General features: G+C 43.3%; 2 protein-coding genes across 4 annotated transcripts in view; one reads left to right on the top strand and one right to left on the bottom strand.

The window, feature by feature from the left end:
- Positions 1-17313, top strand: part of STAG1 (STAG1 cohesin complex component) — a 190854-nt gene that overhangs the window by 41557 nt on the left and 131984 nt on the right. The gene's annotated exons all lie outside the window — the stretch shown is intronic.
- LOC143808540 (uncharacterized) overlaps positions 15076-17313 on the bottom strand; it is an 84783-nt gene continuing 82545 nt past the window's right edge. The window contains exon 3 of the mRNA XM_077291307.1: positions 15076-16940. Within this exon, the coding sequence (XP_077147422.1) occupies positions 16911-16940 (30 nt within the window). The 3' untranslated portion in view covers positions 15076-16910. The remainder of the gene's footprint in view (positions 16941-17313) is intronic.

Here is a 17313-nt window from a genome sequence, read left to right on the forward strand (position 1 = left end):
GTTAATATAGGCAACAAAGACATTCTCAGTATAACAAAGCTAATATATGTTGTGAAATGCTTCTATTTGCTTAGTTTTTGCCTTTTAATAATTACATTTCTATCTATTTGTTTTGTGGTTTTTGTGTGCAGAATAAATTTTTAACACATTCTATTTTGCTAACAGCAGTCATTAACCCGGGCGAAGCCGGGTAGTACAGCTAGTATATATATATATATATATATATATATATATATAATTTCAATGTCAAACAAACGTCTTAGTTCCAGAAAATGTTGACTTAAGCTGCATTTGCAATGGCCGAATCTGTCAGCCTAACGGTAACGACCCATTGTCCCCAATTTTTGTGTACTGGGTTTAGTATCTGGACGATGTGTCCAAAGAACGCTTGTTTGTTGTGCATGAAATCGTTTCAGCAAGTGGAAAAAAATCCCCATTCAACTTTCGAAAATTGTGTAATATAAATGGAGATTTATCGCTCGGTCAATGATTTTGCCGACAGTGATATCCTAAATAGGGTTGACTATTCCCAGACAAAAGTTTACTAGCAAATAAATGGGGTCCACACACCTTTAATATTAAATTAATATGCAGGTGGACAAGTACATTATATGTGGTGAATATACAGATGTGTCTGCACCCTGTGATTTAATGAATACATGAATTCCAATATTGCTGTAAATGTTAAAAATGAAACATACTGATGATCAAAGAGCTCCAAAGTCATCAAACCACGTCAAGGTGTACATTTCAATATGTATGGTCCCTAACCACTAAATGTCCCTCCTCTCCATGTGCCAATTCTGAATGGCGAACTATAGGTCCCAATATGTAGCAGGTGTAGTAGTAGTAGTAATAATAATGGCAATTACCTCTAATTAGAAATGTAGTATAGTTTTTCTTATTCGCTAGGTCTTTCCTCAAGTGCAGGCATTGCAGGACCTTAGGTATCCATGGTTATGACCACTAATTTAGTGACAGTTGCTTAGCTAGTTGCTAGTAGCCGTAACCATGGATACCTAAGGTCCTGCAATGCCTGCACTTGAGGAAAGAGACAAAGCGAATCAGAAAAACTATACTACATTTTTAATTGGAAGTATTTACTAATATTATTGCCCCCCCCCGCCGCTAAAGGGAACCTGTCAGCAGAACTGTGCACAGTAACCTACAGACAGTGTCAGGTTGACGCCATTATACTGATTAAAAAAAATGATACCTTGTGATGAAATCCGTCTTGTGGTTGTTGTGTAATCTTTATTTTCAGTTTTGAGTTAATGATATGCCTGTGCCCCGGGGCGGCCTGGGGGGGGGTAGGGGGCAGCTTCATGTGGTGCTCTGATTAGGTATTCATAATGCAGACTGACAGGTCACTGATTCCTAGTTTGCATAATGAATACCTGTGCATACTGAATAAAATAAAAAATCCCTCCTGCAGGCCAGGCACCATCTGTGGCACTCTGCAGCATACTCGCATGTTTACTGTGTAGTTACTAAATGTGGTTGAGCTTTTCCTGAAGAGTATAACAATAACAAAAATAAATGAAATGGCGCCTGAGCAGTATCAGTTATCGGTGTACATAGCTGAGATCCGATACCCGCTATTTCACGTGTGCCGGCAGCGTCCTCTTAACTATGTACACCAGTAGCTGCTACTGCACATGCGCGGTGGGTATATATATATATATATATATATATATATATATATATATATATATATATATATATATATATATATATATATATATATATATATTACATATATAATTTTTTTTATACTCAGGAAAAGCTCAACCATATGTAGTAACTACACAGTAAACATGCGATGAAGCTGGGGCCACGGCTGGTGACTGTCTGCAGAAGGGTTGTTTTTTCCTCTTCAGTATGTAAACTAGGGGGCAGGTCGGTGAGGGGTCAGTGACCTGGCAGCAGTCTGCATTATGATTACCTAATCAGAGCACCACATACAGGGCCGCCCTGCATCACTGGCATATCATTAACTGAAAACTGAAAATAAAGATTACACAACAACCACAAGACAGATTCCATCACCAGGTATCACTGTAATCAGTATAACGGCGCCGGCCTGACACACTGTAGGTTAATGTGCACAATCCAGCTGACAAGGATCCCTTTACAGCATTGGAGCAATTATTAGTTTTCTTGAAAATGTTTTTGCTTTGCCAGTGCAATTAAATTCTTTGTACATTATCAGCGGAAATGTTTGGATAAAACTTGATGATTTTGTTTATTTGATACAAATAGTTTGACTTGTGGGATTTGATGGTTGAACACGCATGCTCTTCAGATTGGGTCTCTGTGAACGTAGTGTACAATATATCAATTTAAATCCGGATTCTCATTTGGTGCAAGAACTTGTCTACTGGTCCTGAGTTAGTCCCATCATTAATGATTATCTGCTTGTGTCAATGACCCTTTTAAGGCTCCTGTACACATTTAAAGAGTACCTTTCTTTATGTTTAAATTTTTATTACTGAGATAAGCGATGACAATTGGTTCTCCCAAGACACTGTAGAGGGGGGAGGAGAAGCTAAAGAGAGCTCAAGGCTCCTCCTCCCCCTTTCTTCTGTATAGAATCTTCTCAGCACCAACTAACATCTACTATCTCACTGATGGCAAAGTCTTCACTGAATACAGATTTTTTTTCCCTCAGATTAGGAATTTTGAAAATCCACACTAGTTTTTTGTTTGGCTTTTTTGCTAGGTTCACTAAATGCTAAAACCGACCTGCCATTATGATTCTCCAGGTCATTACGAGTTCATAGACACTGAACATGTATAGGTTCTTTTTTTTTTATCTAAGTGGTGAAAAAGATTCCAAACTTTGCTAAAGAAAAAAAAAAAAAAAAAATTGCGCAATTTCCGTTACCCATAGCATCTCCATTTTTTGTGCCTTTTTTTTTTTCTCCCTACACCGTTTAGCGATCAGGTAAATCCTTTTTTTTTACTGATAGATCGGACGATTCTGAAAACGGCGATACCAAATATGTGTAGGTTTGATAGTTTTTTTTTTTTTTGTATTTTTTTATTGTTTTATTTTAAATGGAGCGAAAGGGGGGGTGATTTAAACTTTTTATTTATTTTTATTTTTGAAACTTTTTTTTTTTATTTTATTTTGGCATGCTTCGTTAGCCTCTATGGGAGGCTAGAAGCTGCCACAACTCGATCGCCTTTGCTACATAGAGGCGATGCTCAAGTCGCCCCTATGTAGTAGAATTACAGCATTGCTGTGGTCGGCGCTCATAGCAGTCTGGCATCAGCAACCATAGAGATCTCAAGGAGACCTCTGGTTGTCATGCCAAAGCACTGATGACCCCCGATCATGTGACGGGGGTCAGCTGTGCGCGCATTTCCGGCCTAATGGGCGGAAGCGCATTTCCGGCCTAATGGGCGGAAGCACTTTTTAAATGCTGCTGTCCGAGTTTGACAGCGGCATTTAACTAGTTAATAGGCCAGCGGATCGCGATTCCGCTCGCACCTAAAACAGCTGACATGTCCCGGCTTTGATGCGGGCACCTAAAGGGCTCTGCCAATGTGACATTGCACCATCGACCATTCCTTTCTGAGCTTTGCACTGCGCCTCAAAAGTAGTTTTTGACCACGTATGGGGAATACCCCATGGTGTACTCAAAAGAAATTAAAGCCACATATTTTGGGGTCTGTTTTTCTCCTGCAATTCTTGTGAAAATGAAAAAAAAATGGGGTCTCAAACATTTTTGTGAAGGGAAAAAATAAAACAAATTTAATTTTCACCTTTTTGTGACGCACCTCTGGGGTTAAGGTGCTCACCACACGTCTAGTTTCTAAAATGAGGTCGCTTGTTGGGGCTTCCAACTGTTTAGGCACATCAGTGGCTCTCCAAAAACTACATGACGCCTGCAGACTATTCCATCAATGTCTGCATTCCAAAACGTCATTCCTTCCTTTTCGAGCACTGCCGTAAGACAAGACAGTAGTTTTCCCGCACATATGGGGTACCGGCGTAGTCAAGAGAAAATGCACAACAAATTTTAAGGTCCATTTTCTCCTTTATGGTGTGTATAAAAAAAAAAAATTAGGCTAAAATGCAATTTTTGTGGAAAAAATGTGGTGGTTTTGTTTTTTTCCGCGGCTCAACGTTGTAAACTTCTTTGGAGCACCTGGGGGATTCATGATGCTCACCACACATCTATATACATTCCTGGAGGGTTCTTGTTTCCAAAATAAGATCAAGTAATCATTAATCCATTCTCAAAGAGCAAGGTTACACATAGATGTACACCATCAATAATTATGAATCCAATATAGCTGCGACACATGCAGCTATGGAGCCGATCAGCCGGCGTGCTCCATGTATCTGGGCTCCCTCTGCAGCTTGTCGAATAAGCAGGGAGCCGAGCAAATTCGCTCAACTCAAGTTTTGAGCACGTTGAGGGGTGCAGTTTTTAGAATGGTATCACTTTTGGGTATTTTCTGTCATATAGATCCCTCCCTCAAAGTCTCTTCAAATGTGGTCCCTTAAAAAAAAATGTTTTGTAAATTATTAGAAAAATTAGAAATTGTGGATCAACTTCAAACCCTTCTAATTTCCTAACAAAAAAAAAAATTAGGCATGTAGTAAATGTTGTGTATTATCTATTTTGTGTGACATATCTCTCTGGTTTAAGGGCATAAGAATTAGGCCACGTTCACACTTTGCGGCCTGCTCTGCGGGTTAATCCCGCAGCGGAATTGATAAATCTGCAGGGCAAAACCGCTGCGGTTATCCCTGCAGATTTATCGCGGTTTCCGCCTATACTATTGATGCTGCATATGCAGCAATATGCAGCATCAATAGTAATGTAAAAAATAATAAAAATTGGTTATACTCACCCTCTGATGTCCGGATCTCCTCGGTGCTGCAGGCGGCTGTGCCGACAAGGACCTTCGTGACGTCACGGTCATGTGACTGCGGCGTCATCACGGTCATGTGACCGCGACGTCACCACAGGTTCTGCTCGCACAGCAACTGAGACCGGACGCCGCGGGCAGCACTGAGAGGTGAGTATAGCATCATTTTTTATTTTAATTCTTTTTTTTTACACCAAAATATGGTTCCCAGGGCCTGGATGAGAGTCTCCTCTCCTCCACCCCGGGTACCATCTGCACATTATCCGCTTAACTTCCCGCAACGTGGGCACAGCCCCATGCGGGAAGTAAGCGGATCAATGCATTTCTATGGGTGCAGAATCGCAGCGATTCTGCACCAAGAAGTGACATGCTCCTTCTTTTTTTCCGCAGAAAAGCCGCGCGGCTTTTTCCGCAGAAATCCGCGCGGCTTTTTCCGCAGAAATCCGCGCGGCTTTTTCCGCAGAAATCCGCGCGGCTTTTTCCGCAGAAATCCGCGCGGCTTTTTCCGCAGAAATCCGCGCGGCTTTTTCCGCAGAAATCCGCGCGGCTTTTTCCGCAGAAATCCGCGCGGCTTTTTCCGCAGAAATCCGCGCGGCTTTTTCCGCAGAAATCCGCGCGGCTTTTTCCGCAGAAATCCGCGCGGCTTTTTCCGCAGAAATCCGCGCGGCTTTTTCCGCAGAAATCCGCGCGGCTTTTTCCGCAGAAATCCGCGCGGCTTTTTCCGCAGAAATCCGCGCGGCTTTTTCCGCAGAAATCCGCGCGGCTTTTTCCGCAGAAATCCGCGCGGCTTTTTCCGCAGAAATCCGCGCGGCTTTTTCCGCAGAAATCCGCGCGGCTTTTTCCGCAGAAATCCGCGCGGCTTTTTCCGCAGAAATCCGCGCGGCTTTTTCCGCAGAAATCCGCAGCGTGGGCACAGCGGGTTTTGTTTTCCATAGGGTAACATTGTACTGTACCCTGCATGGAAAACTGCTGCGGATCCGCAGTGTCAAATCCGCTGCGGATCCGCGGCAAAACCCGCAAAGTGTGAACGTAGCCTTAAACTTTTAAAAATTGCAAAATTTTCACAAATAAGCTGAAGTTATTTCGTAGAAATGTTATCACTATCCCCAAGTACAATGAGTCAAGAAAAAACAATCTCAGAATCACTGGATCCATTGAAGCGTTCCAGAGTTACCACATAAAGTCAGAACTGTAAAATTTGGCTTGGTCAAAGAAACTTGCCAATATCTGCTGGCTCAGCCGATGGTCTGATGCCTATGGGGTCTCATGCCGACTGTTGATGCCAAGTGTCCGGTTTCAGAATACCGAGCATTGTTCTTCCTGAGATAAGCTGCCAACCGACGTGTCAGCCAGTGATGTTTCTCCTACAGAACTGGAGTGCTCGGCCTAGTGAGCCCTTCTGTATATGGGAGAGGCGACTTGTATTGACAACTTTGTTACATTTCTTACTGCTCCATGGTATTCAAGTTGTTTGGTGATGTGATGACCTGCTGCGCTTACACAGTGGCCATCGCAACGCTCTGACATTATGTATATGTAGGGAGTCGTTCTAATGATCCATCTCTTGGAGGTCTGCGGTTATATAGCTGGCCAAACAGGACCGTTTTTCCCTAATGTACAAGTTGTCTGATGGGCACACTCATCCGGAAAGCACCAGAACATAATTCTGATAAGTTGACAAATTCTCATGGTTTCCACTACATTGGCCCGTTATTGTTTTAATGAAGCAATTTCTGGAATTTTGCTGATTTGATTTTAAAGTAACTACCTCTCACCCTTCCAAACCCGGAGGAGTTCTTTAGAATGGCCTGATCTAATGTGTATGCGGGGGGCCTCCTGCTACTCAGAATGCAGATAACCAGGTAAAAAATGGTAGGTCATGTTGGAGTTCAACTTGCCTGATCCTTTAGATCAGGTGTGAAGAACCTTTATTTTCTGCCAGGGGCCATTTGGATATTTATTCCATCCTTCGGGAGCCATACAAATTGATCAACTTAAAAATGAGTTATATTTGGTCAAATTGAATTAACTCGCCTGTAATGTGATGGCTGGAGCTGCGTCTCTTTGGTTCGGTGTGTGGTGTTAGATGGTACCTGCTTTTCCAGATTTGTCGATCTTGATCACAGGCGACTCTTTAGAATTAATTTTTTTAGAAAGTTCCCAGTTATACCGAACACAGATGTATATTACACTGCTTCTCTTTCCTCGGTGGGAAATTCATCACTGCTCACGTTACATTTATAGAACTCGAGCATTGGGAGATGTGCGTTATAGGGTCTCGTGGGAGACAGACCGCGTTATAGGGTCTCGTGGGAGACAGAGACTGCGTTATAGGGTCTCGTGGGCGACAGAGACTGCGTTATAGGGTCTCGTGGGCGACAGAGACTGCGTTATAGGGTCTCGTGGGAGACAGACTGCGTTATAGGGTCTCGTGGGAGACGCCAACACTACAGTATAGGGTCTCGTGGGAGGCGCAGAGACTGCTGTATAGGGTCTCGTGGGAGACGCAGAGACTGCAGTATAGGGTCTCGTGGGAGACGCCAACACTGCAGTATAGGGTCTCGTGGGAGACGCAGAGACTGCTGTATAGGGTCTCGTGGGAGACGCAGAGACTGCTGTCCTCTGTGAAATGGGAGCGCATTACGCGCTAAGTCCGCCCATAATGTACGTCCTGACCCTTTTAAAACTTTTAAAATTAAAGGGCCGAGACAGTCAAAATGCAGCTGCTAGCCCAAGCACTGTGGTCTTCAGCTCGGGGGCTGGAGAAAAGGTCCCTGCGGACCGTAAACATATTGATTTCTCCACCCCTGCTTTAGGCTACGTTCACATTTGCGTTGTGCGCCGCAACGTCGGCGCCGCAACGCACAACGCAAATAAAAATGCAGCAAAACGCATGCACAACGCTGCGTTTTGCGCCGCATGCGTCGTTTTTTTCATTGAATTTGGACGCAGCAAAAATGCAACTTGCTGCGTCCTCTGCGCACCGACGCGGGCGCCGCAGCGACGCATGCGGCGCAAAACGCAAGTGCGCCCCCATGTTAAATATAGGGGCGCATGACGCATGCGGCGCCGCTGCGGCGCCCGACGCTGCGGCGAGGACCGCAAATGTGAACGTAGCCTAAGCTCTTAATGGCGTTAACCCACAGAGGCTGCGGCCTTCTCACTGTCCCTATTGAGAACGCATGGACAATCAAGTGTTCAAGATCGGAGGGCTAGGGTTCAGCTTAAAGTTATCAAATGTGTGTGGACCTCTTTGATCATCAATGGTACAGCTCAACCAGTTAGTAACTCAACCACCCCTCCTCACCAGCCATCGAGGTAAGAAGGGCTTCTTTCTGTTGGAGACTGATTCAGCATTTGAATAAAAAAATACACTTTATTTTTAATCCATCAGGAAAAAGCCATCTGTCCAGCACTGCCCAGTGGGCACCATGACACAGCTCCTTTGTACCAGCGCGGTCCAGATGACGCACGTGCATCCTGCACGACACACTGATTGTGCTGTGTAATGCTGCTCCTATAGATTGGGCTTGTGACCATTGTTGACCTCAAACATATTGTAGAAAGACTTAAATAGGACATTAGTGTGCGGGGTCAGTGGTATTGATGTGACCCTTATTGGCATTTAGCTGTTTTCTGCTATTCACGATTATTGCTGAGGTTCTTCTCACTGAAAATGGTAACTGTAAAGCGGCCAGATTTTGTCTTCGCTTTTCTGGAAAGAGTGTAATTTTCATTGAGTTGGGGAGATTATATACTTGGGTAAAAATAGCACATTATGTAATTATTTCCTCATCGTTAACTAGTTCCTTGTAGCTGCCTTATGATCGCACTGAACATCTGCAAATTCTTAAGGGATTATGCTTGCACTTAGGTGTGGCGTATGTGTATCACGGTGGCTGGCAGACGGTGGACAGCCGGCTGCTGCGCTGCACACAGATTCTTAGCCCATGTTCATAAGCTGCGTGTTTCTGCTGTCAAAACCTGCTCTTGGCAGTAAAGAAGCTGCTTACAAAAAGCAGTGTTTGCTGTGTTTTTTTTTTTTCTGCAACTTCTGCAAAAAGTGCAACTTCCTGAGGTTTTTGTACCAAAACCGAAGCAGAACCTGATGCCTTCATTTTTGCTGCATTTTTTGCACTTATTCATTTGCAGTTTGCAAAAACGCAGCAGTTTTCCAATTCTTGCAAGAAAAATAAAATGTGTGCAGGAGATTTCTGAAATCTCACACAGCATTTGCTGCTACTGTAAAAGTTTTCATAAAAAAAGCAACGTGTGATCATTACTTTTTCAATTTGCATTTTTCCAGAAGTCTAAAGGAAAAAATTGCAGAAGAAAAAAAAATACCTGGTATTTGCTGCATTTGGAAAAAAATGTAGTAAATATCCACATAAATGTGCCAGAAACGAGCAAAAAAAATGTTGTAATGCATTTTAAACTTTTTTTTTTTTTATATATCCAATGTAGGTCTGTAGTGAAAAGATCTAAATAAAATACTCCCTGGTAGCATGCATTAGATAGTTTAGCTATATTTTCCTTCATGTTACTTCATGAGTTTGTAAGGCCGAATTCCCATGTCCGTGTATGAAGAAGACCCCACACGGCAGTGCAGATGGCTCCCCAATACTCTGATCAGATCTCCAGGCAATTCATTGAAATGTATGACCCTCCTGCATATATCGCACCAAACTGGGACATGTTTATTTTTTTGTGGACCATCAGTCTGACATGTAAAAAGCACCATAGAATTAAATGCCCATATGAATGAGGCCTAAGGGAAGGAAATGCTCCTGCTGCCATGAAGGACTCATGGAGAACAATTTGCTGCTAGAAGCTATTTCCTAATTTCTGTTTAGTCTGGTTATCACAGGACAACTGGTGCAAGCCCTGATGGAGGTGTTAGGGGAGAGGCAGCAGACTGACCAGCATGATGAGCAGAAATGACCTTTCATCAGAGCTCTGCATATAACAGGGAGACTTCTTTGGGGCAATAAATGTTGCCAAGAGGAAAAAAAGTCACAGCTGTACATTCTCCAGGGATTGTGGCTATAGATGATGCATGATTCCAAAATCAGGACCTTAGTAACATCTAACAGCCGCCGTGCACTTACTAGCCCTGTGCCTGTACTGTACGCACACTGGCTGGTGACCTGTGAGCACTATATATATATAATTGTCTAAGGGGTACTTCCATCTTTCTGTCTGCAACTTCCGTCACGGAATTCCCGCGTCGCTGATTGGTCTCGCCAGCTGCCTGTCATGGCTGCCTCGACCAATCAGCGACGGGCACAGTCCGATTAGTCCCTCCCTACTCCCCTGCAGTCAGTGCCCGGCGCCCGCTCCATACTCCCCGCAGTCTGTGCCTGGCGCCTGCTCCATACTCCCCTCACCGCTCACACAGGGTTAATGCCAGTGGTAACGTACCGCGCTATGCCGCGGGTAACGTTACCGCTGCTATTAACCCTGTGTGTCCCCAACTTTTTACTATTGATGCTGCCTATGCAGCGTCAATAGTAAAAACATCTAATTAAAAATAATAAAAAAAACAAAAAACCTGCTATACTCGCCCTCCGTAGTCCGACGATGCGCTCGCGGCTGCCGCCATCTTCCATTACCAGAGATGCTTTGTGAAATTACCCAGAAGACTTAGCGGTCTCGCGAGACCGCTAAGTCACCTGGGTAATTTCGCAATGCATCCTGGGAACGGAAGATGGCGGCAGCCGTGCGCATAGGGACAGCTTCACTGGATCCCAGGGGGTGATTATATAACTATTTTTTGTTTTAATTATCTTTTTTTCACACGGATATGTGCCCACACTGCTATATACTTTGTGGGCTGCGTTGTATGCCGCGTGGGCTGCGTTGTATGCCGCGTGGGCTGCGTTGTATGCCGCGTGGGCTGCGTTGTATGCCGCGTGGGCTGCGTTGTATGCCGCGTGGGCTGCGTTGTATGCCGCGTGGGCTGCGTTGTATGCCGCGTGGGCTGCGTTGCATGCCGCGTGGGCTGCGTTGCATGCCGCGTGGGCTGCGTTGCATGCCGCGTGGGCTGCGTTGCATGCCGCGTGGGCTGCGTTGCATGCCGCGTGGGCTGCGTTGCATGCCGCGTGGGCTGCGTTGCATGCCGCGTGGGCTGCGTTGCATGCCGCGTGGGCTGCGTTGCATGCCGCGTGGGCTGCGTTGCATGCCGCGTGGGCTGCGTTGCATGCCGCGTGGGCTGCGTTGCATGCCGCGTGGGCTGCGTTGCATGCCGCGTGGGCTGCGTTGCATGCCGCATCTGGTATTCTACAATATGTATCTAGCAGCCACATAGTATATAGCACAGGCCACGTAGTATTTGTCTGCTATATACTACGTGGCCTGTGCTATATACTATGTGGCTGCTACATACATACATACATACATACATACATACATACATACATACATACATACATACATATTCTAGAATACCCGATGCGTTAGAATCGGGCCACCATCTAGTGTATTATATTGATGGCCGGACCGTACAATATAAGCACATTTTACCATCCACCTTTCATGTCCCCTCTATAGCAGGACCCTCACTCTGGGTATCTGACTTGTTACTCTGTAATGTCTCTATTGTCTGTACAAGTCCCCTCTAAAATGTAAAGTGCTGTGGAACATGTCGGCGCTATAGAAATAAAAATTAGTATTATTCATGTGCAGTGATCCTCAGGTATTTGTGACTTCTTCAACTTTAAGATGAAGTGAATTTCGTCCTATTTTATGTTGTGGATTTTCCTGCAGGTAGCCCTCTAGGAGAGATGCCCTGAGGTTAGATTTCTGACTCTTTGTAAAATCCTGGAAGTGGCGTCTCTTTATTACTTTTGTCTCTACACGTTTTAAGTCGATCCCCTTTAGGACTGTTAGGCTATGTGCACACGTCAGGATTCTTTGCAGAAATTTCTTAAACAAAACTGGACTTTTTCTGCAGGAAATCAGCGTGCATTTTTTTCGCGTTTTTTGTATGCTGATTTTTTGCGTTTTTTTTTCCCGGAGCTTCTCAATGCATTAAATAGCGGGAAATCTGTGAATTATCTGCAAAATTAATCAACATGCTGCTTTTTTTACCTCTATGCGGGTTTTTTTTTTTGCTAAAAAAAACCAAAACCGCAACATGTGCACAAAAATTGCGGATTGCATTCGATTAATAGGATGCTTAATGAATGCGTTTTTTTTTTTTTTGCAGTTTTATTGCGTTTTTATGGCAAAAAAAACGGAAAAAGTCCATAACGTGTGCACATAGCCTTAATGTTTGGCTACTAAGAATACTGTGTGGGCTACAGGGAAGACAGAATTGTTGAGCGGCTACATACGGCTACATGGAGACTTTGTCCGCCACAGTTAAGTCGGTGTCACTGTTACTTTGCGACACTTACACTACTATAACATGCAAGTGGCAGATTTCCAAGTCTTATTTTTTGCAGCTGGCTTGTCTAGGTGCCATATTGTGACCCCATTCTCTTCTATAGCTCGGCAGCGTAGCAGCGGAGCCGAGCGACCTGGGGTCACTGAGAACGTTCATGTGTAGCCCGACCTTAAAATCTTACACCATAGCATTGATGGAATTAAAAAAAAAAAAAAAAAAAACCCACACAAAATCGTACAATTCGTCACACATGGTGCATTGGTAACTGAGAGGCATTAATGTGATTATAAGTCACATCCACTGCTGATTTCTGTCTGTAACTGATGATCGTATCTGTACATGGGAAATGTGCAGCAGACTGAAGTGCGAGGCCTGTGATTTAGAGTGGTGTTTTTATAGAATTAACACTTTGCCTTTAAAAAGCAAAAACGCTTCTCAGTAACCCGTTCAGACAATCTGATCCAGTCTGCGTTGGTAACTCTAGAAATGTTAAATGCAACACCGTACTCAGACCACTGTGTGGGGGCATCACAACACAGAACCGGACCCCAATCAGAGGACAATAAAACATTCACACTCCTTATCTATGAACTGTTCCAATATTTATGGCCACAACTGTTTATCACTCTCACATAATGGTAGTTCTGCGTCACGTCACCTGTCTTATCTATGGCATTATTTCTGGGCTGCATTGTGCATAAATATGTGATTTTTCAGAATTTGTATTAGTTTATGCCTGATGAAGGGAGCGGAGCAGTCTCGAAAGCTTGCAATTTACCATCTTTTCAGTTAGCCATTAAAAGGTATCAACCACTGAGGACTCTCAATTCTAAATATTTTTCTATCTACTGGCTAACACGGTACCAAGATATATATCTTTCCTACACCCTACTCTTGACATCCTTGTGGCTTTGGGTTGAAATTCCCTTGATTTATGATTAATTTGCAGATAATTACGTTGTTGTTTTTTTTTTTTATTATTTGCACTGGTCCAGTTTCTGATTTGTGGTGACGTATGATGTGCCAAATGTTGTCACAAGAGCAGTAGGGATCCCTGTGCCGCTGCAACGTGTTATTATCATGCCGGTAGATGGAGATGGAAGCACTGAGGTGGTGTCAGAGCTTATGAAGAAAGCGCTGAATCTCTCTAGCTACAGTGTGAGCTTTTCTGTCACTATTGAGGAACAAATATTGAGTATCAACCTTTAAAAGGCAAGACATGTATGAGATTAATTCTGTAATATGTCTCACATTCTAGGTTTAAGTACAGATCGCAATGTCTGAACCAGCCGGGGGATCTCCTGACCTGATCGCATATATGCATGTAAGGCCAGGTGCGCGTGATCCGGAAGTAGCAGCGCTTTGGACGCAGTGAACATGCATTGCACCCAAAGCGCTGCTGTCTTTTGGACCCAGCTAAATCCGCATGTGTTCACTGAACCGTGAGGATTCCCCATGTTCAATACATTCTACTGGTGAAATTTCTCTTCTGGAGGCCCGCGTCTTCGTTAGATAAATTGACATGCTGCGGTCTGTAAAGAAACGCTGCATGTCCGTCTCCGTGAGTGATCTGCAGGCGTCTGATTTTCTTGAAATCCCTTCCACTACACTAACATCTGGCCACAGATGGTTAGACGCTGCATAAGTTTGCGTCAAATCCACAGCAACTTTGTATCTTTAGGCTGTAGAGTTTGGGGCAGGAGACCCCCTATCAATTCAACGTATCACTGTCTGTACTTGGGCTCCATATGTTGGGTGTGTAAAATGGGCCTTAGAATGAGAGGGTACATCCCATTGCCTACGAGTTTACCACCCAATTCTTGATTTATTACTGAATTTCTTGGAAAGGCACCACTCGCAGATGCTGTGGAGCTGTACATTCATGGAGATCTCAGCTACTTGGGCCTCATTCAGTCGTCCGTGATTTTTCTTGTAGGGAAAAACATGGATTGTTGTTGACCAGTGTCCTTGGATCAGTTTCATCAGTGTTTGGTCAGTGGGCCAGCCTTTACCATCAATGGTTTCATCCCGATTTCTCACCAATGAAGGGGTGGGGGACCTGCCGGCTTCTTGTACGCGGAGTATTTAGTGCTGGTCAAGGTCAGTACAAGGATTGCATACACATGACCATGTGCGATGTCAGTGGTTTTCATGGACCTATAGACTTGTATGGGAAATTTTGATCCGCGACTCCAATAAAAATCTGACTTTTTTTTTGTTTTTTGTGGACTATTGATCTGCAAAAAAAAGTATATCATTTTCTATTTGTGAAAAACAAGGATGGAACAAGTTGAGGTGGAAATGTGTGGACAGGTCCTGCTTCATATACTGCTCTCTTATTTAATGGTGACTGTTCTATTTCTCTCTAAATTGAGCGGCTTACCAGTGATGATTGATCGTGTGCGACTTTCTCTTTTTTTTTTGCATTGTTGTCAATTTATTGTATTTCGATGTGAATGATTTTTTGCTTTTCAGTCTTGTATAATGCGCTTCCAGATTTTCTTACATTAAGAAAAAAAAGATTCTCTAAGCTGATGCGCTTTGTGAATGTTTAAAGGGACTCTGTCACCTGAATTGGCTATGGCTCCCCCTATGGCTGAAAATTGTTCCCTCCAAATTCAGGTGACAGAGTCCCTTTAAGGAGAAATCTTTTCCTTCTGTAGTCAGGTAATGGAGTGGAGCTGAGTAAGTCGTTGAGACTTTTAAATTGGGAAGTTTTCCTACTCCGATGATGATGTTTTTTTTAAATGTATCTGCTGTGATTTCTTCCCTAGTAATGATCACATTAAAAATCTCTAATTGAGAAGTTATGCTTTATTGCTTTATTTATTCCGTTCAATAAAGTCTTGAAGGGGAAACTGTCATCACCACGGTTGGGCTGTATTCGGACTGTAATAGATCTGTGAATGGGAACTATACAGATATTTGCTTAGAATGGTATTTTATGCTTCAGTCCAAATGGTTTCAGAGGATCGGCAATGGCCCCATTGAAATGAATGATAGAGCTGTGTTACTGTGCGCCACCGCGGCCACGTGGATGGAGTGATGGGACCACAAGGGGCTGCTGTGGAAAGCTCTGAACCTGTGTAGCTGTGAGGTCTCTGCCGTTTATTATTGTCATTATTGTATAATTGTAAGAATCAACCTTTAAAAAATGTCTAATGAATTTCATGACGCTAAATGGAAGACGATCACGCAAGCAGATATCTTACACCAATCAGCAAAATATTCTGTCGGACCCCCTTGTGCCACCAAAACAGATGTGACCCAAGACTTTGGACGGTGTCCTGTGATGTATAGCAACAAAATGCACTGGATTTTGCAACCCCCAGCTTGTTCATTATTGCAGCAGATGAACCAGCAAACCTGTTTTCCTTGCAGACTTCTACCAGCTTTTCCTGTGGCCAATTCCTGCCTTGTAGTCGGGGCTTGTTTTTCTTATGAAGCTTGTTGGTGCAGTTGGTTTTTGAAACATTATAGCTAAAGATTCATGTATTCGTTAAATAAATGATACATTTCAGCCAACTATCCATTTATTCCTCATCACATAGAAAGAGAAATCGGATTGTGAGTATTCGTGGTATTCAAGCATGGAAGAATGCCGCACCATCCACTGGTCAACAAGTAACCATGCAAAATAAATGTAACTGCACTTCTGGGTGACATGTCTTAAAAAGCTGTTATGGCTGTGTGTAGGGGAAATACCGTAACCCTTCTGGCCGTAGGATTACATATCCGCTGTTAGCAGTGATTCCCTCTGTACTGGGACACCCGAGCGTGCTCTGGAAATCTCGAGTACTACTATCACTACTATTAGCAGATCTTACTGCAGGAAGCATTTGGCAGCCATGTTTCGGCCTCCCAACCCATAAATAAAAAGATGAGAAAAGCTGTGTGTGCGAGATGAAACAAGTTTCACAAAAGACTATTATTGCTATTGAACAAACAAGCTTGTATCTGGAATTACGTGAATAATGAAAGTAGTGAATGATGAACCCGCCGTTTAGTATGGCAGGGGACTCAGCACATTGTCGGGAACACATGGTGTTTGGAGTCTAGATAATAAATCTGTTCTTTGTTTCCCAAATTACACATTTATTTAGCATTAGTTACTAGTCATCTGTCAGTGCTGGAAGCAGAGGCTGATTGATAATCCGACCATGCCAGGTAGCCAGATCCTTTCAACATGAAGTCTGACATGTTCATTTCTGATGTATGTTTGTCTCATCTTGATTAATTATTCATATGTATGTAACTAATGCGAAAAAGGAATCAAGATATGTATATTGGTCACAGAGAATATTTGTGCCATACTATGGAGTGTGGGCGCAGCTTATTTAGGAGGCTTGTCATAAAAACTGACAGATTTAAAGGGGCATTCCACTTTTTGGGGTACTAGAATGAATGAATATATATATTCATTCTTCTTACATGCATGCATTTTGATCACTGATTTTTCAATTGCTGTCATTTAAACATTTTGTTCCATCTGCCTCTTTTATAGTCTTGTGTGCTTCACGGACTTTTGCTGGCTGCAGAAGGAGTTAACTGAGAATCCATCATTGAGCTTGTTCTGTTGGGTTGGAGTAACTCTTATATCAGCCTTTTCTGAGCTCCTGATTGATTACAGTCCACATCAGAGTTGAATGTGCAGGAAAACAAGAGCCTGTAAAAGCAAAACGGTAGAAAATTTGTAATTACTAATTACTTTTAAGTCAAAATGCATCAATTTAAGTGAAGTTAAAAAGTCTAAATCTCCTTCAAACCCTACAAAATGCTTATTTTAATATTTCTGCAAGCTATATACTCACTACGTGCTCACATTTTTATGTTGCTGGAATTTAGAAAACAAAAATTATAAAGTGAATACAGTCTTCATATTTGAGCTCAAACATGAGGACCCCTAGTGATGACAGTGCAGCCCTTTGAACCCCTTATTCCAGATGATCGTTTGGGGGGGTTACAAGAGTTCTGCATCTTACTGTATTAGTCGGTGCAGTAATGATCGGTGGGGCTTGTTGTCCTCCATCAGAAGATGC

This window comes from Ranitomeya variabilis, chromosome 2 (genome assembly GCF_051348905.1).
Source record: "Ranitomeya variabilis isolate aRanVar5 chromosome 2, aRanVar5.hap1, whole genome shotgun sequence".
In the NCBI taxonomy this organism is placed as follows: domain Eukaryota; kingdom Metazoa; phylum Chordata; class Amphibia; order Anura; family Dendrobatidae; genus Ranitomeya; species Ranitomeya variabilis.